This window comes from Electrona antarctica (assembly GCF_951216825.1).
Source record: "Electrona antarctica genome assembly, chromosome: 14".
Lineage (NCBI taxonomy): Eukaryota > Metazoa > Chordata > Actinopteri > Myctophiformes > Myctophidae > Electrona > Electrona antarctica.
Window position 1 is genome coordinate 14136738 of NC_136795.1, and position 22198 is coordinate 14158935.

Below are 22198 nucleotides of genomic sequence, written 5' to 3' on the forward strand. Positions count from 1 at the left end.
GAATGTTGAAATGAGGTGAGATGACACCGGCTACAACTGACTGTAAAGGAATAGCAACCCGGCATCCCTATTTTGGGAATGTCATTATAGGCTAAATGTAAATTTAAAAAGTTCAAAATAATCTAAAAGAAAGAAGATTTATATATTTATTGTTTTCAGTGTTTGTCATACGGCAGAGTGTATACCGTGTAAGTGGTTAGTGACATTCATCATTTCACTGATATTAAATCCTACACATTTAACCCATTTGGGTGGGAACCCCTTTTGGTGTTAGCATTATGTTATGCTTTAGCTATTGAAAAATAGCAGATCTACAAGCTCATAGCGCGCCACCGAGTGGCGCGCTACGAGCTTGTAGGTCTGCTATTTTTGAAAAATCGAAGAACGACTGACATAGAAACTTAGAAGCTTTTTCAGAAAACTGTCAGGATGTCGAAGACATTTTTAGAATCTGATCTCAGGTGAAAATGGGTTAAAATCCCATGGAGGCGAGAGGAGAGGCCTGACTGCCCAGTGCAAAGAAAAGCACTTCCAGTAATCAGGCGGCATGGAAATGCCATTATCTGACTCATTCTTCAAATTACCTAACCGGAATAAGCAACTTCCTCCTGAAGGGGTAGATTTGTTGGAGCAAAGTGTAATTGTGGCAAAAAAAAGAGGTGTGTGTGTGTGTGTGTGTGTGTGTGTGTGTGTGTGTGTGTGTGTGTGTGTGTGTGTGTGTGTGTGTGTGTGTGTGTGTGTGTGTGTGTGTGTGTGTGTGTGTGTGTGTGTGTGTGTGTGTGTGTGTGTGTGTGTGTGTGTGTGTGTGTGTGTGTGTGTGTGTGTGTGTCGTCCATGTATGTGTGTGTGTGTGCGTGCTGTGCGTTCAGATGCAGAGGAAACAGGTGTAGGGGGCGGGCAGCTCCCGGCGGAGCTCCCGTTTTCTCTCCGCTCGGCACTGCGTCACGGCATTACAGAGATCATTAGTGGCACTGGTGAGAGGATGATGCAACAACCTGGAAATGGCTTGCGCAGGTTCCCATTTATAGGATCCGTCACCCCAGGGGGGCTCCTCCTTCACTCCGCCCCCCACCCACCTCTCTCGTTCTCACCACTTACATCACTCATTCCCCAATCCTTTCCTGTCGGTCGGATCAAGGCGTTGCGCGCGGAGCCGTGGGTTCACTCTGACTCCATTGTTCTCCCATCTTATTAAAATTGAGGACGTGCCTCATTCCTAGCCGCAGGCGTGCTCAGAGCAAGACGCATTTAACCACTTAAGCCCTATATGCATATTTTGGCGTAAGGACGAAAAGAGCTGATCTACAAGCTCACAACGTGTCGCATCACAAGGCGTTGTGAGTTTGTAGGTCTGCTATTTATGTTTTCTTGACATTTTTGAGAATTTAAAGTTATTTCATTTTTTTTGCCTATAATGATATACCCAAAATAGGGACAGAGGGTTGAACGTAGGGAAATTAAGAATGTGTTTTCACACTTTTAGACCATATCTGTGGTCATCATGTGGGCATACTGTACCAAACAATCTAATACAATGGGACATTTTATGTATTTTTATATCAAAAGTCCATAAAAACGTGATGCGTGATGACGTGCCGAGCCCTGCATGAATACAAATTTATCTTGATTTCATTCACCTGGTTGATTCCCATCGCTGCGTGTTCCTCCAAACAGCTGGTTTTGATTACAGAACTGCTCCGTTTTTAATCTCATTCAAGATGATATCCAGATTCCAGACAGTGTATTACTTGTTTTAAAGTTAATCAGCACTCTAAAATATTTATCTGAAAACATTATAGGTTAGAAATAAGCCACGGCACGTAGTAGACAGCCTTCCATTTCAGAGTGAAACCCCAAAAACCATTGCACCCCATCTTTAAGTATGGATAGAGGTGCGGTGCCTCGTGCCTGTCTGGTTTGCAGAGAGATGTCTTCTTCAGTGGTGGCTAATGTGATGCTGTTGTTCTCAGAAGCAACCATGGAAATGGTGGTGGGTTTGTGTAAGGACGCGCTGTGATTGGTCAGTGCACTTGTGTAAAGACATGCTGTGATTGGCCAGTATAGCCACATGCTTTAGCGCACTCGGTGGTGTCTCTCGTGGCTCACGTTTGCTTGTAGACGGCACCCCACCGTCGCGGTCTAAAACTGTACAAACACACCACCATTTCCATGCTCGCTTCTCAGAGAGAGGTCTTCTTCAGTGGTGTGGCTAATGTGATACTGTTCTCCTCCTGTAGGTCTTCACTCACCTGCCCTCACTGCCTGAAGCAGAGCAACACCTTCGACCCGTTCAGCTGCATCTCCCTCCCCATCCCTCTACGGCAGACCAGGTGAGCACCTGCTCCAGAGTCAGGCCTGCTACTGTTTTGGAAATTGTCGTTCCACGTACGTACATTTTCAAGACACTTCAATAGATTCCAGAAAAAAGTCTATGGAGTTAACATTACTCTAATAGACCCCCAGGTGTGGTTTTAATATTCTATAATATATTATACTGTGTATTTTTGGTTTCTTCCTGAAAGCGGAAAGCCTTTGAGTCAAAATAAATACACCACGTTTAGTGACATCATAACCCTAACCCCTCCCCTGATATCATCATAACAGCTGCAGGCGAGGCTTAAGTTCAGGTGGGTGGTGCTAAGATGAAAACCAGGTATAAATGAACTGGTGGGTGTGGCCACATAAAAAACATAATTTTAACACTTTCTGTACACAAAATCTTCCTCCTAGTATAATCATAGTACCTGATGATCATGTTTTAGGGGGAAATAAATCACTGCAATCCATCTTGAAAATAGGAGTCGGGTAGGGACAAGTTTTGGCCACTACTACTACTACAGTGACAATACCGTCTGGAGCTGAGGAGCGGGTCGTCCCTGAGGTAAAGGACTCAGCCTCTGAGTAAAGAGGAACAATGTCACATTCACCTCAGGTCACAGTAACCCATCCACCTCCCTCACAGGTCAGCTGGAGCTATAGGCATGTACAACAAAGGAGGCCCCCATTCTTTCCTTTTCATCCACTCCCCCTCATTTTGAATCTCTTACCTCTTTCTTCATGTCCCCATTTCTATGTGTCTCTCTTTTCCCACAGTTTTTCATACCTTACAGGTGGTCTGGTATGTTTATCGTAGTAAGTACTACTACCATTTTCCAAAGCAGGCTGTGGTTCGTTTAATTAAGAACACCATTAGATAAATGGTAAATGGTGCATTTATATAGCGCCTTTATCCAAGGCGCTTTACATAGATTGTGCATTACATTCACCCATTCACACACACATTCATACACCGATTGCAGCGGAAGCCATGCATGGTACCAACCAGCACATCGGGAGCAATTTGGGGTTCAGTGTCTTGCCCAAGGACACTTCGACATGTAGACAGGAGGAGCCGGGATTCGAACCGCCGACCCATGGATCATTGGACGACCTGCTCTACCTCTTGAGCCACAGTCGCCCCATACAGTTATTCAAATTCTACTTGCAGAGACTTGCGTGAGATCGATAATCCAACACATTGCAATTGGCTATGACTGCCTTCCAAAGTCTGGCGGGCCCTGGTGGGAATCCATGCTCCGAGGAATGCACTTTTCTAGTTTTATCTCCAATGCATACACTGAACCATTTCCACTACTGTTCTGCACTTTACATTTGAACATTCCGTCTTCCACCAGCTGCTTCATTCTCCGGTCGTGGTAAGATGGGGATGGCACAGACACGAAGACATGGAGCTAATGACAGAACTGCTGTAGAGCTGCTAACGCCTCACCCCAGATGTATGGGTAGAGCTGCAGCTGTGTGCCCCCCACTCTCACACACCCCCTCACACTCACACACACACATTTTAATCATTTATTTATGTCCACATAAGAGATACAATACAAGGACACAAATATTTACAAGGTGCTGTACAGAGTGCAATCAGCAAATCCCGGACAAATACCCACACACCCTTCAGGGGTACAAGTAACAGTGTCTTCGCCATATTTGGCGGCTACCGTGGAAGAGATTGCACAGAATTTCGCGAGCCGTTTGGCTGCTTTTTTTGGCATCCCAAGTTGTTGGAAGCCTCTTACAACCAAACTGTGTACGTAGCCTAGATCAATGATGGTCTGGAGGAGCGGCTGGTACTTAATGACTTTGGTCATAAAGGCTTCCTCTAAGCTAGAATCAAAGGTGCAGGCCATTTCAAGAATGAAAACTGATCTGTTCTCTTCATTGACTACAACAACATCTGGTGTGTTAGCAGAGACACACACACACACACACACACACACACACACACACACACACACACACACACACACACACACACACACACACACACACACACACACACACACACACGTCAAAAGAGTGTGTGCACGTGTCTGATATTGGGCTTGATACAGTATACTTCATCCATCCATCTTCAACCGCTTATCCGTAGTCGGGTCGTGGGGGAAACAGCTCCACCAGAGAGCTCCAGACTTCCCTCTCCAGAGCAACATTAGTAACTTCCTCCTGGGGGAGGAAGTTACTAATGGCTGTTAATGCCCGTTTTTAGCACAAGGAGTGCTTTTCGTGCAAAACAAATGCTGGGAATTGGTTCAAAATCATGAATAACCCCTAGTTTGACATGCTACTTAAAGCATAATTCAAATTTGACATTTTTACCGTAGGTTTTCAATGGTACCCCAACGTTCAACCCCTGAATTTACCATGATCCAAAATCTATATAATAATCCATTTTTAATATGTTATTTGGATGACCCTAAGGATCATAAAAAACCTTGAACGATTGCAATTTAATTTGTGTCAGGCCCCTTTTTAGCTTAGATTGACTGGCCTAAAGAAGCAGCGACTCTACTCTTGAGTCTCTCTCGTGTGACTGAACTTCTCACCCTATCTCTAAGGGAGATGGCAGCCACCCGACGAAGAAATGTAATTTCGGCCGCTTGTGTTCACGACCTTATTCTTTCGGTCATTACCCACACTTCATGACCATAGATGAGAGTAGGAACGAAGATTGCTCGGTAGACAGAGAGTTTTTCCTTCTGGCTCAGCTCTCTTTTCCTCACAACAGTGCGGTACAGCGACTGCAATACCGCCCCTGCTGCTCCGATTCTCCAGCTGATCTCCTTCTCCGTCCTCCCCTCACTCGTGAACAAGACCCTGAGATACTTAAACTCCTTCACCTGGGGTAATGTCTCATTCCCTACCCGGATTGCACAATCCATCGGTTTCCTGCTGAGAACCATGGCCTCAGATTTGGAGATGCTGATCCTCATCTCAACCGCCGTACACTCGACTGCGAACCAGTCCAGTGAGAGCTGAAGGTCTTGGACCAATGGTGCCATCAGGACCACATCATCTGCAAAAATTGGGTTTGATATACTTGGTTCTGTGTTGCACACTGGAAATAACAGATCTACAAGAATATCTACAAGCAGATATTCTATTTTCGTTGCTTGACTCTGACACCCAACTATAAGTATAAATATAAATCACCCTTAAAGTCCAACATATCCTGGGCCACCACACTCACATTTAGTAGTCAACACCAGCTGCACCAATCTTCTAGACATACTGGTTGATGATTCGTAGCCCTCAGAGGTTTGGCGTGAGAATACAGCACAGTCGCCCTACAGTATATGACATTTGTCTCTTTGATGACATGCGTCTCAGAGCCAAGTCTCTTGGCCACTTTGTGACGGTTAAATCTTTAACACTCTGTCAGCAGCAGTCCCTATTAAATGGCCCCCGCAAGCCGTTTTCATCCTTTCTGACAGATATATCTTTGAAAGAGTCCATACAAGTTCAGCCAGCCCAGCCGGCTAATTCGGGAAATTGTTTAGAAGGGCCGCATTCTGACAAACGGCTTACCAGGCATGAAGTCACCCCATCATTGCTGTTTGCTGAGAGGCTGATGGGAGTGAGAGAATGTACTTTTGAAGGTGTACATAAAGATGGGAAAACTGATGGATTGCCTTTTTAAGACTTCCATTCATCTTCCTCTGTGTGAAAAGATGAACTCACCTGCAGCTAAACCATACGAAAGCCTTCATGCACACATGCAGTTAAAATAAATCAACATTTACTGTATCTTGTTGGGTAAACATGTGTCTGGCACTTATTCAACTAGCAACTGGCATTCACACTGTGTGAAACACACTAATCTAAACACTTGGACATTCACACTGTGTGAAACACACTAATCTAAACACTTGGACATTCACACTGTGTGAAACACACTAATCTAAACACTTGGACATTCACACTGTGTTAAACACACTTTCTTTTATCACAGTAGCCTGGTGTCACCAATCTAATCATGCAATCACGGCTTCAATTTCCATTGGAGTGTTTTCTAACATTCAACATACCCATTTATTAGGATCGACCCGGAACCGTACCGTGAGAAGAAAAGAAGAAGAAAAACAAAGAAACTCAAAGGGTGTTATTAAGTTGTGCTGGTGACAATCATAGTATCACATTACAGTTTTAAAGGAAGGTTCTCTCTCTACAGGTTGGAATACTGTACCAATTTGATCAATTCAGGAGAGAAAACTCACACAGAATACAGGATAAACAAATACAATTGGAATTGATGAAACAAAACAATTGTATTTCCTAATGACTAAATAGATGGTGAGATATGGACATTCACACAGTGTGGTGCCCAAGGGTGCAGCACGTTCTCACAACACACACACCACACATACCGTACCATGATACCATCAACAGATATGGACCTACAAATGTTATATTAGCCATTACATTGATGCTCAAATCTGAATACAACTGATTGATTGATTGATTGATTGATTGAACATTTTATTCACAGTATGTAACTGTTCACACCTAATTCACACCTATTTGCAACAGATCCTGCTTAATGACATTATTTCCATAATAAATGTACTGTACTGTACTGTACTACGCGCAAAACAGTTACAGAGTAGGCCTAGTGTATTGCACACACACACACACTCTCTCTTTCTCTCTCAGTACGCAGACTTGCATGTACAGAACACTTCACAGACGCGGAGGCACAGTACGCAGACTTGTGTGTACAGTACACAGATGTGGATGCTACAGTACGCTGAAACATTGGTTTCCAGCAAACGGTTCACTGTGAGTTCACAGAGAGAGGGGTGGGGTGAAGGGGGAGGGTTCATGTGGCAGACTGGGACTTTACAGCAGCATCTCTGACCTGCTGTCTGTCCTCTGGATCCTGCTGTGATAAAAACAAGTTGGCTGCCATCTGCCTGCATCACCTGACATCTTCACCTCTCACAGCTTTAATGTGGGATGACACTGCCTGCGGTGCTTTCTTTCCTTCTTTCTTTCTTTCTTTCTTTCTTTCTTTTGGGCAAATCAGTTTTGTAAATTTGACAGCTCATAATCCTATATACTGTATTTTTAAGTGGTGCAACCCCCTGGGGACCCCCACATGGTAACTCTGTCATTTCTCAATCGCTTGGGCATGTTCCTGGGGGTCTGGATGTTCCGGGGACCCCCACACGGTAACTCTGTCATTTCTCGACCGTTTCGGACGCGGGGCGGCTCGCCGGAACCGGGAAGTTCCTGGGACCCCCCGGGGACCCCCACACAGAGTTGCACCACTTACTTCACACGGGTTTGATTTTTGAGTGGTGCAACCACTCCCTTACGGAGCTATGTGTGTGGGTGGCTGGGTGGCTGGCTGGGTGGGTGCGTCTGAGCACGAAAACAGCATGGTTGTTTTTCACCACTTGTGCGCAACCTAACACACACACAAACACACACGCACATATTAACTATGATGATTTCGGGTGTGCCAGTACAGTACAGTACAGTACAGTACAGTACAGTACAGTAGAGGGACCCCCACACGGTCATTTCTCAACCGTTTCGGACGTGGGGCAGCACGCCGGAACCGGCCCGGCCCCCTGGGCGCGTTGCTGGGGGTCTGGCACTCCCCCCCCCCTCCCCCCGGGGACCCCCACACGGAGTTGCACTACTCACTTCACACGGGTGTGATTTTTTTATTTAGAGTAGCCAATTCTTTTTACCCATTTTTTTCCCATTTCGCTTGCCACTGCTGTTATTTGCTACTGGCTCACCTGTCATTGAGGAGCCCCCACTGGGAGAATGTAGTACCTTGTTTCGTCCTGCTCCTCCTCCATTCCGTGCTGACGGTAGATTCAAAGTCCTAGACTCTGTTGTGGGGGGAAGGTACTTTACCCCTGCCCCAGCTCATATTCTTAAGATGATAAACACTGTGTGACCTACTCCCTACCATAGATTTAAAATGGGATTCAGTTCACGAATGGATTTGTTATATAGCCCCCAGACCTCAGTAAAGTTCACTGCAGTCTTCCTTCAATATTTAGTTGTAATCCTCTGTTATTATTTGAATTCCTACAGAGGTCCATTCCCAACTGTGTTCTTGGAGGCTGCACTGCAGGCCATGCTAGTTTCTCAACTTCATTATGTTCAATATGCTGTGTTAAACTCCACAACGATTAAATAATATTTAATCGTGAGCATATTATGCTCATGATGACATCTCAAGGGCAGTTTTCCTTTATCTGAGAACGAGCTTTTTTCTCTGCAGTTACCAGCAGCCTTCCAAGTTCCATATTAGCACAAAAGCTAGTTATTTTAACCAATGTGTATGTCAGAGTTAATGCAATATAACTAACGCATTTATAGTGGTTGGAGTTGGTCTCCCTACTCTCTGGACACCTCCTGATTGACAAGTAGCCCTACCTAAAGCTCATGAGCACAATATATCTCCCCACGCCAAGTGCTGATTGTCTCTTGATGAGCTCAATATCCTCTCCACATCGCTCCTTATTTTCCCTAAACGTTTGTTGTGGTTATATATATATATATATATATATATATATATATATATATATATATATATATATATATATATATATATATATATATACACATGTATATATATATATACATGTATACATATTATTGTTTTTTTTTTTTAAATCAAAATATTGTTAGTTGGAAAACCTATTGTAAAGAGTCTGGCTGTGTGTCACACTGTCCAGAAAGATCTTTTATGACTTCCTATTATGTTTTAAACTGTTTTATAGACGATTATCTGTCACGTTGTTGATTGTTTTCATCCTGTGTCTACTGTGTTGTGTTTGTGTGCCGATCAGTCACGCAACTTCCCCATGTGGGACAGTGAAGATGTGAACAGGCTCCTGTCTGAGGCTGGGCCATGTTGACCTCCTGCCCCCCGCACGGTACACTCCCTCAGGGTGTGTCCACCTGACCCCTGGTCGTACGGTATACACTCCCTCAGGGTGTGTCCACCTGACCCCTGGTCGTACGGTATACACTCCCTCAGGGTGTGTCCACCTGACCCCTGGTCGTATGGTATACACTCCCTCAGGGTGTGTCCACCTGACCCCTGACCCCTGACCCCTGGTCGTACGGTATACACTCCCTCAGGGTGTGTCCACCTGACCCCTGGTCGTATGGTATACACTCCCTCAGGGTGTGTCCACCTGACCCCTGACCCCTGGTCGTACGGTATACACTCCCTCAGGGTGTGCTGTTATTCCAGAGAAGCCATTACAGTACTGGATGTCCCTTCACCAACCCCAGCAGCACGGCCCCCGAAGAGGTCACAGCGCCAGTGTTCCCCCGCCTTTAAAAAATGCAGTAGAGATGCCATTATTTCTCACACATAAAGTAAAACCAGGTCCTAATGATCTATTATTAATGTTAAAATGTATTGATTTATTCATGGAACTTGTTCTCCTTCTGTCCGTCCCTGGTCATTGGGGGGGCAAGGGGGTGTGTGGGGCAGGAGGCTTTGATGAAACATGGCAGGAGGGTGTTGGGAGCTCAAAGCCATTCCCCAACACTGTCCTTGACGGTGTGTGTGTGTGTGTGTGTGTCCTCTGCGACAGGCCCCTTTGTGTGACTCTGGTGTTCAGACGGTGTGTGTGTGTGTCCTCTGAGACAGGCCCCTGTGTGTGACTCTGGTGTTCAGACCGTGTGTATGTGTGTGTGTGTGTGTGTGTGTGTGTGTGTGTGTGTGTGTGTGTGTGTGTGTGTGTGTGTGTGTGTGTCCTCTGCGACAGGCCCCTGTGTGTGACTCTGGTGTTCAGCACCAAGGGACAGCGGTACCTGCGTATCGGCCTGGCTGTGCCTCTGTTTGGCTCGCTGTCCTGCCTGAGGAGGATGGTGGCCGACGAGGGAAAGATTTCTCCCGACCAGGTACTGCACAGCGGTCGTATGACCTCTCCACACTCTTCATACACACATGTAAAGTGTCTTTGAGTGTCATGAAAAGCACTATATAAGTCCCAGATATTATTATTATTATACAAGTACGTTGTCCTGCACACATCTGGAGTGCAGGAGCTCAGCAACGAAAATTGTGGTTGATTTAACATCGGTAGAGTTCTGGAGTTCAGGTTTAGAGTAGTGCTGCACAATGAATCGAAATAAGACCACAATCTTAATTCAGACACCTATGCAATCTCATTTCTAAATTTGAGCAAGAATCATGCAGCACTAGTTGGCTGTCCAATTCATTATAGTTACACTTAAGTTTCTTTTTTGTTTACATAAAGGACATGAAACAGTGAAAGTGATCAAGACACTATGACAACAATTAACAACAATAAGCAAGACTTTCACAAAGTCAAATACTGTAGTTAGTTACTCTTATGTTTTTGCTACAAGAGAGACTACTAGAGGTCTAAGTCAAGCACGTTGATGTTGTCTGTTTAAAGCCACAGTAGTTGTCTAGCAGGTGCCACATTTTGAATGTAGAAATGTTCAGCAACTACAGACTAACTACTGACTCATGAAAAATTTGAATCTTATGAGAATCGTGATCTCAATTCTTGTGGAGGGAAATCGACATTCACATTTGAGCAAGAATCGTGCAGCACTAGTTTAGAGTTCTGAGATTTATAATGCCACTCCAAAAGGCGAAACCTCCCTTTTATCTCTCTGGTGTGTGCGTGCGTGTCCGTGTCTAGGTCATCCTGACAGAGATCTATTCCACGGGGTTCCAGCGTTCTTTCTTTGATGAGGACGATCTGAACAGCATAGCCGAGAACGACAACGTCTATGCCTTCCAGGCCCCGCCTCTCTACATCAGGGGAGGCTCAACACGAATCTCAGGTAACCCCTAGCAACCACTTCAAAGCATGACACCGCCACTGTGGACCACACGCTGTCTGTTCATTGAAATGTGGCAGTAGACACTGGCTGGATGGACGGCACGGCAGCGTTACTGCTGTGTCTGTAGTTTCATTTGAGCCCATGCTGCATGTAAATGACACGGTAACCTTAAAACTGTAGGGAGGAAAGGAAAAACACTAAAAATAATTGGGAAAGGATAGTTGCTCATTGAGGTTTGTGTCCATGTGTGATACTAATTACACGGTCGCCAGAATTCTACATGTTAAAAGGCCTTCATTCTTTTGACTGTAAGCTTGTTTGAGCTGCTACAAATCAAGTTTATTATTTATAATTGCAGTAAGGTTCAATGCCTGTTTATTTACCTACTGAAGTGTCCGTGAGCAAGGCACTGCTCTTTCCTTGTTAGTTGCTCTGCAGAAGGATGCCAGAATGTCAACCCTATTTTATACATCGTTGTATGTGTCATGCAGAAATAGCTCACAATGCACCACGCCGCAATATGCCGTGTCGCACCACGATGTGTTGTGAACTTGTCGATCTGCTATCCCCCCAAAATTATTGTTTGAAAGTGTGTGAAAACGTCCCTACTTTATAATGACAGAACATATATACATACATTGATTCTCGAGATCTATGTTGCATGTCTGTCCTTCTCCCTCTCACACACACAAAAGAAAGAAAAGGTAACTAAAACATTTTCCACTTGTTTTTTACAGTAAGAGATGAATGGGAGTTCATTGCTTCAATAATGTTAATGATGCGTGTCCCCTGCCTTATTTTGTACCGATGATAAAGGCACTCATCAGAGTAAACAGCTGTACCACTACCGACTGCAAAACGCTCTGTTAGAACATGGTAATGAGCTTGCTTCTAGTATACACAACACACAAACACACAAAAAAAAATTGCTTTTAGATTCCGGAAACGTAGAGTATCAGCAGCCCATGGGAACCGTATCGAGGCATGTAAATTCACAGAGACATCTGCAAATTACTTTGCTGCTTTGTAGTCAGACTCAAGCGGCCGGCTGGATGTTTTCAATGATTTACTACGTTTGAAGTGATTTCTTTGCAACCAAGGTGAAAACTGGCACCACTGTTTTGGATGCGATCGCCTTGCCCCCCTTTCCTTTCTGCTGCATCGCTGCCCTCTGATCTGGGCTGTAAGGCTTGTGAACACCATGGCAACATTACCCCACACTGGACCTTCTTTCTCTGTGTTCTTCAGACCAGACCTATAACTCTCTCTCTCTCTCTCTCTCTCTCTCTCTCTCTCTCTCTCTCTCTCTCTCTCTCTCTCTCTCTCTCTCTCTCTCTCTCTCTCTCTCTCTCTCTCTCTCTCTCTCTCTCTCTCTCTCTCTCTCTCTCTCTCTCTCTCTCTGTCTGTCTGTCTGTCTGTCTGTCTGTCTGTCTGTCTGTCTGTCTGTCTGTCATCCTTTCTCGATTCCTCTGTCTGTCTGTCATCCTTTCTCGATTCCTCTGTCTGTCTGTCTGTCTGTCTGTCTGTCTGTCTGTCTGTCTGTCTGTCTGTCTGTCTGTCTGTCTGTCTGTCTGTCTGTCTGTCTGTCTGTCTGTCTGTCTGTCTGTCTGTCTGTCTGTCTGTCTGTCTGTCTGTCTGTCTGTCTGTGTGTGTGTGTGTGTGTGTGTGTGTGATTCCTGTGTGTGTGTGCGTGTGTGTGCGTGTGCGTGTGCGTGTGCGTGCGTGTGCGTGTGTTTTTCTTTCTCTCTCTTTCTTTCTTTCTCTATGTCGAGACGTGTGGCCTCATGCCTGTCTGTCTGGCCTCAGTACAGATGAGAGAGTCCACCCAGGACTCTTTATCATGCCTGCTCTCTCTGCCTACTAAGTCTGATAGTGAGACTAGTCCACATCACAAGTCACCACTGCTCTCGGCCAGACGGAATGTCTTCCTCGTTTTCGCAGCTCACAGATCTGTGAGAATCACTAAAATTCCCTGTCAACATAGACATAGAGTTACCTGGTTTCATCCGGGATGAGTTATTTATTATCAGTAATTTATTTTGACCAAACATGTAAAAAAATAAAAAAAAAATAAAACAGTGGGTTGTATTGAAGACTTGATCCCACAGCCCATGCATCTAATTGTGTATAATGCCTCTTTAAATCACAACAGCATGTCACTGCTCATAAACTTTAACTGCATCTGCTAATGGAACATACTGTGTATTAGAAATCAATACACGCTTGGTGATTCACATATACCGTGAACTCTGTTCTCTTACCAGCCCATTCTAATTCCTTATTATGTACTAATACTAGTATGTGTGTATTATCATATTTTGATGCTTTGTCCCGTAACTCTGGACTCCCCATACTGAAACTGAGGGTACCCTTTCACATGTCATGTACTGTATGTCAACTTAACGCGGGCCATGGCCATTCTAAGTTAAGCCTACACCAAACCCTTATCCCAACCCGAACCCCAAACACTTAACCTAACCTTAACCTCAATGCTATGGTCCGCGTTCATCAACATCAACATGGTGCAGTCAAATATCAAAATATGATAACTACAGAATGAGAATGGGTTATAACAAACAGCCCAGTGCAAAGAACTACCGGTAAAGTAAGATTAGATTAGATTGCTGTTTTTCTACACACTTTATTCCATTTTACAGAGACACAGCATGTGTCCCATGCTTGGAGCAAATCAGTGCACTATAAATCAAACTCTCAGATGAATAAAGGCGTTCCGCTAAACTGTTGCAGTGATACAATAATTGGCCCTTTATTGTAATTTTTCCTTCTGCCCCCAGAATTAACCTGTGATCCACCAGAAGGTGCGGTGCCTCAGGAATGTCACTATTTCAAATGCTATTATTAAAAAATGAAATAAAAAATGTGGTTGTTTTTGTTGATCTGCACAAGGCTCCTAATCATTTTATCTACAAACTGGTTTATTAGTGAGTAAATGCTGAATCCACCAGCCTGGACATAATAAAAGCAGATAAAAGCCCAGATTACCCAGCTCTCGCCAGGGTCTCATTAGAGCAGCTGGTTCTCTCATTAGCCCTTTCCACGTTAAGGGAAAGGTTATCGCCATGGATAATGTCCATATACGTAGGCCTGGCATGTCATTAGACCGCATGTAAAATGTCCCTCTGTTTAGTGAAAGGCATTTTAAGAGCAGCCTCCTGATTGCCTGGCAGACACGGAGGCTTTCCTTTGTGCTTAATTAAGGTAAAGTACGCCGGAAATTGTGAATCCATTAAAGCGTTGTTTATATTTCGTGGTACAGTGGTGGTGTCACTTTCAAAAAGGAACAGATCTACAAGCACATCATGACATATAGTTACATATCAAATGCAACATGTTTTATATGAAAAGTCCAATTCATAGAGTTATATTTTTCTACAGCAGTGGCCTTTTCAGCCCCCAAAAAGAATACAAATAAATAAATAAATAAATAAATAATGATATTTCGCCTCCTTCCAGATATTGATGCTCAGTGCTCATAGTCGGGCTCATTATCCACATGCTACCCATCACTGTGATTGGCTGAGCTGCTTTTTCACTAGGAAATAAAAATACATCACCATATGGAAATTACATACTCTCAAAACTTGACCTTTGACCTTTGGTATTCTCAATCTGTACAGATGCTGATATGATTGTGTGGAGTGGATGTGCTAACTCAAGTACATAATGAGTCACTCCATCTCAATCAGCAGAGGTGCTTTCTGCAAGAACAGAAGATGCAATATGAACATAATAACAGGGTTCTGTTTAAATAGCGTTATTAAAGAAAGCTTGCAGGCAGCAAGAGATTCTTTAATCTCACTGTGCACAGAAAATAATAAAAAATAAATAAAAGACGGAAAGAAAAGACGGCATGCTTATCAACATTAGGATGAATTGCCTAATTTCAACCACCTCATTGTTTTTCTTAATGTAGTCTTCACCTCGGTTTGACACCAACTACTTATATGGACTTGGATGGCAAGTAGTGAAATGGTCGTGTGTGTGTGTGTGTGTGTGTGTGTGTGTGTGTGTGTGTGTGTGTGTGTGTGTGTGTGTGTGTGTGTGTGTGTGTGTGTGTGTGTGTGTGTGTGTGTGTGTGTGTGTGTGTGTGTGTGTGTGTGTGTGTGTGTGTGTGTGTGTGTGTGTGTGTGCGTGCGTGCGTGCGTTTGTGTGTGCCACAAGAGTATTTTATTCAAACCAAGCAAAGCCACCTCCATGGTATTTACAGCACATAACTAGATGCATTATCCATGCGTCCTCATAGACAGCATAAGCCAGCGGAATTTTAATTTCTGTTTTTTTTTGTTATGAGCGCGTACAGGACACAGTTGTGAACCCTAATCAATTCATATTAAAAAAAAGGCGTGAAAAGGCGATCTCGGCGCCTGGGGCGTTTGGACCGGAGGCGTCAAAAGGCAATTATGGCGCCCAATGAGTTTTGTGACTCACTCACTGTCACAAAATCTAACTACGAATTCCACACATCTCTGTGTGAGTGTGTATGTGTGACAAAGTAGACTTGGTGCTCTGACCCTCAGCTCCACTGAGGGAGTGCAGTGTAAAACAAAACAAATATAAAATAGCCATGCCGTAAAATGACTGATCTGCACCCAGGTGTGGGCCTGTACTAACAACGGTGTAAAGTTACAATAGATTCATGCGCCCAATGCATTTGTGCAATCAGAAGTACATAAATTGAAGGATACATTGAAGCATGGGTAGTGGTTCAAGTCAGAAAGGAGAGCAGTCCTTAAGGCCTTTTTGCACACTACATTTTGCATTGGTAAATCACCTTTTAACTTCTTAACTTAAAGGTACATTCAGTGATTTCACTTAATTCAACTATCACTTATTTTTTCTTATTTTTTGGATAATCCTCCCTACTATAAAGTGTGCTGACCATATAAGGAGTTCCTCCCTGTCCCCAGTGAGCCCCTGGGGTCAAAAAAACCTAGTTTCGGTTTGGGCTTTGGGTGGCAAAGCTTTCATCCAATCAGGATGAGAGGTGCCTTCCTCCAATCATGATCGAGTGTGGCTGGCATTGGTGCGAGTGCTGTTGGTCTGTTGTACTTCCCCCACTGTAGAGCGTGTGCATGTGCACATCTTGTTACCGGATGGACCGGGTTTTTTTTCCAAATCACCCAAATCACTGAATGCTCTTTTAAGGAATTTAAAAACAGGGCATACTGTATAGTCTGGCAGCCGACAGGCTTCTTTTGTTTAAAGTGGGAAATTTGGTATATAGTCTTTTTTTATTGGCCTAAAATATTGTCTATATACTGTACATACAGTCATGAATCCACTTGCTGACCAACTGTCACTATTGGGCAATTATTTGTATAGGGGTTTCTTGTGACCCTACCATTAACATCCTATGGCAGGAAAAAATGTAAAAAATGTCAAACTTTCCTTATGCTTTAAGTAGCATGTGACATGTCAAACTAGGGGGTTTTCATGATTCTGAATCCATTCCAAGCATTAGTTTTGCACAAAAAACACTCCTTGGGCTAAAAACGGCCATAGACGTCAGCACAAATGTGATGAGCTCAGCACATTTGGGCACATTTGGGCAAGTGGCTATGGCTGTTTTTATCCCAAGGAGTGTTTTTTGTGCAAAACGAATGCTTGGAATGGATTCAGAATCATTGATCACTTGTCTTAAAGCATAAGGAAAGTTTGACATTTTTTCCTGCCATTGGATGTTAATGGTAGGGTCACAAGAAACCCCTATAAAAAGATTGCCCAATAGTGAAAGCCGGTCAGCAAGTGGATTCATGAATGTATGTATGTATATAGACAATATTTTAGGCCAATAAAAAAAGACTATATACCAAATTTTCCCACCCGTCCACCTCGGCTGCCGGACTAATAGTGAATGTTCATTAAAGAAAATAAATAGCTCTGTGTGCAAAAGGGCCTTTAGACTTAATTCACACCCCTATCATGTTCCTGTTCCTGTTCCTTATTGTTGCTGTCGGGAGGAAACCTCATAACTCAATTTTTGAGGTTTTTGATATAAATCAGTGCTATTGAACACCCTTTACGTCTGTGTGTTGTTTTGAAAATATTGAACCAATGGTAAAAATGTCTGCTAAAGCAACTAACTCCACCACCGCTTCCCCTCTCATGGAAGTAATTGACAATATATAAAGTTACAACACCAACTTTGATGAGGCTGTATTGTTTTGTTTTAAAAATATAAGGTTTTCTTTATTTCCTGAAAAATGTATATTTTGGAGACAGCAGACAATGTTAATATCTCCACTGCCGGCTCCAAGGCTACCCCCCTATTCCATCTTGACCTTATGCACAGGACAGGATGAATGATGATGATACAACAATCCTGCCTTGAACAGGCTCTGTAAAAGAGGCGAGACGGAAAGTTTGTTTTGCCTGAGTGGCATTTGATGGTCATGTAAGATAGGAAAGAATTAATAAATGAGTTCATTGTTACAGATAGATGTGTACAGTACAAAGCATCCTGATGTGAAAAAAGTGCTTTTCAAGTGTGACGAGGGCGAGGCCAATGTCAAAGTCTCACAGTCTAGGAGGTCATAAACAGCTGCCATTGACGACATGCTCACAAGGGCAACATGATTCTTCTGTCTCCAAGTAATGAAACATCTGTAATGAACTCTGCATGATGTCACAATGGCACAAGTATTCCCTTTGTTTTCAAGCGGCGGCGTTAAAGGAATCTTCTGACTTCAGTATCATGTCGTTTGCCAGCAAAGGCTGAGGAACAGATAACCGAGCTGCTTTGTTTGAAGTCTCCATTCTCACATTCCTTGCATTTACACCACAAACAGAGAACATGCTCCAGTGCAGGTGATTCCCAAAAAATGAGCTCATGCCTTGAGAGATCTCACGGCCTGGGATCTGGCAGCAGTTGATAGACTGTTTATTTTCAAACCAGTTCATAGGCGACGAAGCACAGAGCCTCAGGCCGGTGCAGTCAGCAAGTGACTTGAGCATCCCTCTAACCACATAAGCACCATTTAGCACAAAACAAACCACGGAAATAGCAGATCTACAAGTTCACATTGTAGATTGGTATTTTTTTTTGCTATTTAGGGAATTCACTTTTGTTTTTAAATGTTCACCTATAATGTCATGTGTGTACCAAAATAGTGCCACCAGAAGTCATGTTGCTAAAGGACAATTTCTTCATCCATTGCCATGGCAGTAATATGCTTTTGTCTCACCCCACTGAGTTTCCACTTGTGGAGTCATTGGCAAGGATTTTACACATCTGCTTCAGTCTAGTGGCACGGCAACACACGGACAGCAGTGCCCGTGGCTTTAGGTGCAACCGTCACCGAAGTGGAACACTTGTTTGATGAAACCCCAATAATGAGAGTGGGCTCGCACACAAATTGGTCACTATCTAGGTCAGCAGTGGCTGTTTGACAGGGTGCCCTCCCTGTGTGCAGCACATTGTGAGCTTGTAGATCGGCTATTTCTTGCATGCAATTCTATTTGTCCCTGGACCCTTACGTTGTAAACCAGTAGTTTAGACATTGACTTCTTGTTTATTGACTATAACGCGTGCGGACGCGTGCGTGCGCGCGAGCGCGTGTGTGTGTGTGTGTGAGTGCGTGCGTGCGCATGCGTGTGCATGAAATATAAATATTACACCGAACATACAACTGCTCATTTTGTTCATCTTGTGTAATAACACATTACTATTTATTTTGTAGCAACCAGCAGGGTAACCAGGGTAACAATGTTCTTTTTCTTTTCATAAACTGTGGTGCTACATACAGTAGTGTGACAATCTGCAGTACGCTTGAACTACCTGTTTTACAAAATACCATTTTCATTACTTACTTTAATATAATCGGCAAAAGACGACTATTTGACTAGTCGAAAACTATCGTGAAAGATTAGTAAAATAGTAAGAATAAGTAGTCGTTAAGAATACCAGAATGCTGGCACGCCTCTGGCGTACAACCGGCATACCTGCCCAGCCATGGTATTCTGAAACATAACCTCAGTATACTATGTCCATACCTGCCCAGCCTGGTATTCTGAAACATAACCTCAGTATACTATGTCCATACCTGCCCAGCCTGGTATTCTGAAACATAACCTCAGTATACTATGCCCATACCTGCCCAGCCTGGTATTCTGAAACATAACCTCAGTATACTATGCCTAAACGGTTAAACCTAACCTTATTCCTAACCTTAATCTCAGTAAAACTATGCCTAACCCTGAAGTTATTTCTAACCTTATTCTCAATAAAACAAACGAGAACCCCCCCACCGAGCGGTCAGCGTGAGGTCGGCGGGGAAAAAAAGAGGACGAGCGTGTTTTAAGGCGAGCATTCCGGTTACCGTCGTCAAACCCTTAGTACTTAGTAAGCCTCTTTCTGTGTGTATGCAAAGGCCATGAATGTTATTCCAGTAGAGGGATTTAGCAGAGCAGTGCAGTGGTGGTTGGGCTGCATGGTGTGCTTGTCTCGTCTGTAGAGTATATCTCTCCAGAGGTTAGAGGTGTTTAATTATGGGCTTCCACGTAGTCTGGCTGTGTTTAGTCTGGTTCATCCACTTCTCTGTGGCTGTTGGAGAACTGAAAATGAAAGGAGGTTGAAAGCCCCTGGAGTCTAGGGGAGTGACAGCCTCCTCTTGCTTACACATAAGACGTTTATTCAGAGGCCCAGCTTACTGGCGCAGCAGAACCAGGTCTAATGTCTGTCTAATGTCTGTGTTGGAAAAGTTGGAAATAATGGTGGATTCAAATAAGACTTAGAAGAACAGCTGGAGCTGACCTGGTTGTGAAAATTAGAGCTGGCTCAGTTATTTACTTTTTTTAATTTTCTTTTATGGAGGCATAGACAGTAGGCTGACAGGAAATGGGGAGAAAGATGGGGGGGTGACATGCAGTAAAGGCCATCAGGATTGGGAGTCGAACCCGCGGCACACTGCCAGACTGGATTACTGGGTGCAGTACTTAGTTTAGACAGTACTTGGTTTAGACTTGGCTTACTGCAGTAGTATGAATTTGTATAAAAATGTGGTCTAAATCATTAGACCTTGCTTATTTGCTTTTGTTGCTGCTGTATATGGCAAATGTGGCTAATGTTCTTGCTCTTTTTACAAAGACTTTATCATGTAGCATATGATTTCCGTAGTGTCCACCCATTTGCTAGAAAGACAAGCAGAATCAAGCCCTGGTTGTTGAAGGGACAGTGAGTCTCACGTCTATCAAGCAGCTGATCTGGTTTTATTCACATGAATAAAAAACAGCTAATGACGAAACTTAAATTGAACTTAGACTTGTCACTAATCACATAATCCTACAGCCTTTTTTATTTTATTGTCGCACAAGAGCAAACACAGTATCTCCTGCAGATTCTTCTCTGCGGTGTAAAGATCACACCCAGTGAAAGGTGGATAAAAACTGTGGAATTTGATCATCATAAATTCCTTCCCTTGGTCTGCGACAGCGTTTTAATCTGCAGTTTGAAGACAGCTTTAGAAAGGGGGGGAAAGTGGGTTTACGTTACATCCAGACCTTCTGAAATCTATACCAGGATGTTTAAACACATCAACATATAAACACACACAGCATACCTCCACCATCACTCATTTTCTGTGGTAGGAAGCAGGCTGTAATTCAGCCAGCAGAGAAAGAAACCTTGCTGGTACGACGTCTAGAAACGGTAGATTTGTGACAGCGGGCCATAAAAAAAATTAATGAGCGATGAGGCGCCTGAGTCTGCTGTGTAATTCACAATGATACAGGTCAGTGGTGGTGAGGTGACCTCTGCATTTTGACCACTTTCATCAATGTGTTTTGCAGGTCATTTAACAAGAGATTTCCCACCCTGCTTCCCCGTTAATCATTTCCATTCACTGACAGAGGTCAATGCTCATGTACATAAATTGCAGCACACAAGTTTTATCACCAGATTGATTAGGCTGGCATGAATAGGCTACATTAATACAGTGGTTCTCAAACATTTTCATGTGAAGGACCCTCAAATCGATATGTATTAGCCTGCGGACCCCATGTGAGAACATGGGGTCCGCATGAGAGAAGGCGCTTGTGGTTAGATTAGATTTAGTACAGAATTCTACAACTGTCTATACTGTACTAGGTGGACATATTGAAACCTATGCTAGTATAAAATAGAGCTTACATTCTTAAACTGTTCCTCGTTTTGCTGGGGACCTCATGGAACCCCTCAAGGACCCCTGCTGGTCTCCTGACCCTGCTTTGAGAACCACTGCGTTGAAAGCCTATGAAGCATGCTTTCTGTCACTTTGGCTGTTGAGGGTCCATCAGCCACAATCAGAGAGGTCATCATGTTGGAGCTGTGGGAGGTGCCAGCGGTCTTCCATATAGTCTTTCCAAAACAAGATTGTGGAGTGTAAAAATATAAGTTTGCAAATGTGCTGATTTCTGACCACGGGATGCATCAGCATGCCATTCGCCATCGGCAGTGATGAATTGCACGTCAGGCGGCATGAACAACGGCAATTTAATGAAACGCCGTGATTTGGGGAAGGCATGGCCGCCGAGGATCGATCAATACCTTTGCTCGCCATGGCTGCGAGCCTAATTTACTGCGTGATTTATCACCTCGCACTTTTGAGCAGGCGCCTTACACGTCCTACTTTCCAGCGTGGGACGGAGGGGGACAGCTGCTGATGATATAGGACGGCTCTCTTTACAGTTTCATCGAGATCTTTGTCGTCTGAGATTTTGCTCACTCGGTCACACTGTTTTGAGAGAGAGATATTAGAGAGAGAAAGAGAGACTATTTTACCATGCAACCACAACCAGAGAAAGAGGGAGAGACAGACAGACAGACAGACAGACAGACAGACAGACTCTATTTCATCATGCATGAAATAACCTGGGCAATGCTGGACAGTGGGTGCCGAAATCTGGACAAGCAGAGAGAGAGAGAGAGAGAGAGAGAGAGAGAGAGAGAGAGAGAAGAGAGAGAGAGAGAGAGAGAGAGAGAGAGAGAGAGAGAGAGAGAGAGAGAGAGAGAGAGAGAGAGAGAGAGAGAGAGAGAGAGAGAGAGAGAGAGAGAGAGAGTGAG

At 43.8% G+C, this 22198-nt stretch overlaps 1 protein-coding gene across 1 annotated transcript in view; it reads left to right on the top strand.

Moving 5' to 3' along the window:
* usp43b (ubiquitin specific peptidase 43b) overlaps nucleotides 1–22198 on the top strand; it is a 103014-nt gene that overhangs the window by 53378 nt on the left and 27438 nt on the right. Inside the window, exons 4-6 of the mRNA XM_079519821.1 lie at nucleotides 2238–2330; nucleotides 10086–10221; nucleotides 10995–11139. Coding sequence (XP_079375947.1) covers nucleotides 2238–2330; nucleotides 10086–10221; nucleotides 10995–11139 — 374 coding nt within the window. The remainder of the gene's footprint in view (nucleotides 1–2237; nucleotides 2331–10085; nucleotides 10222–10994; nucleotides 11140–22198) is intronic.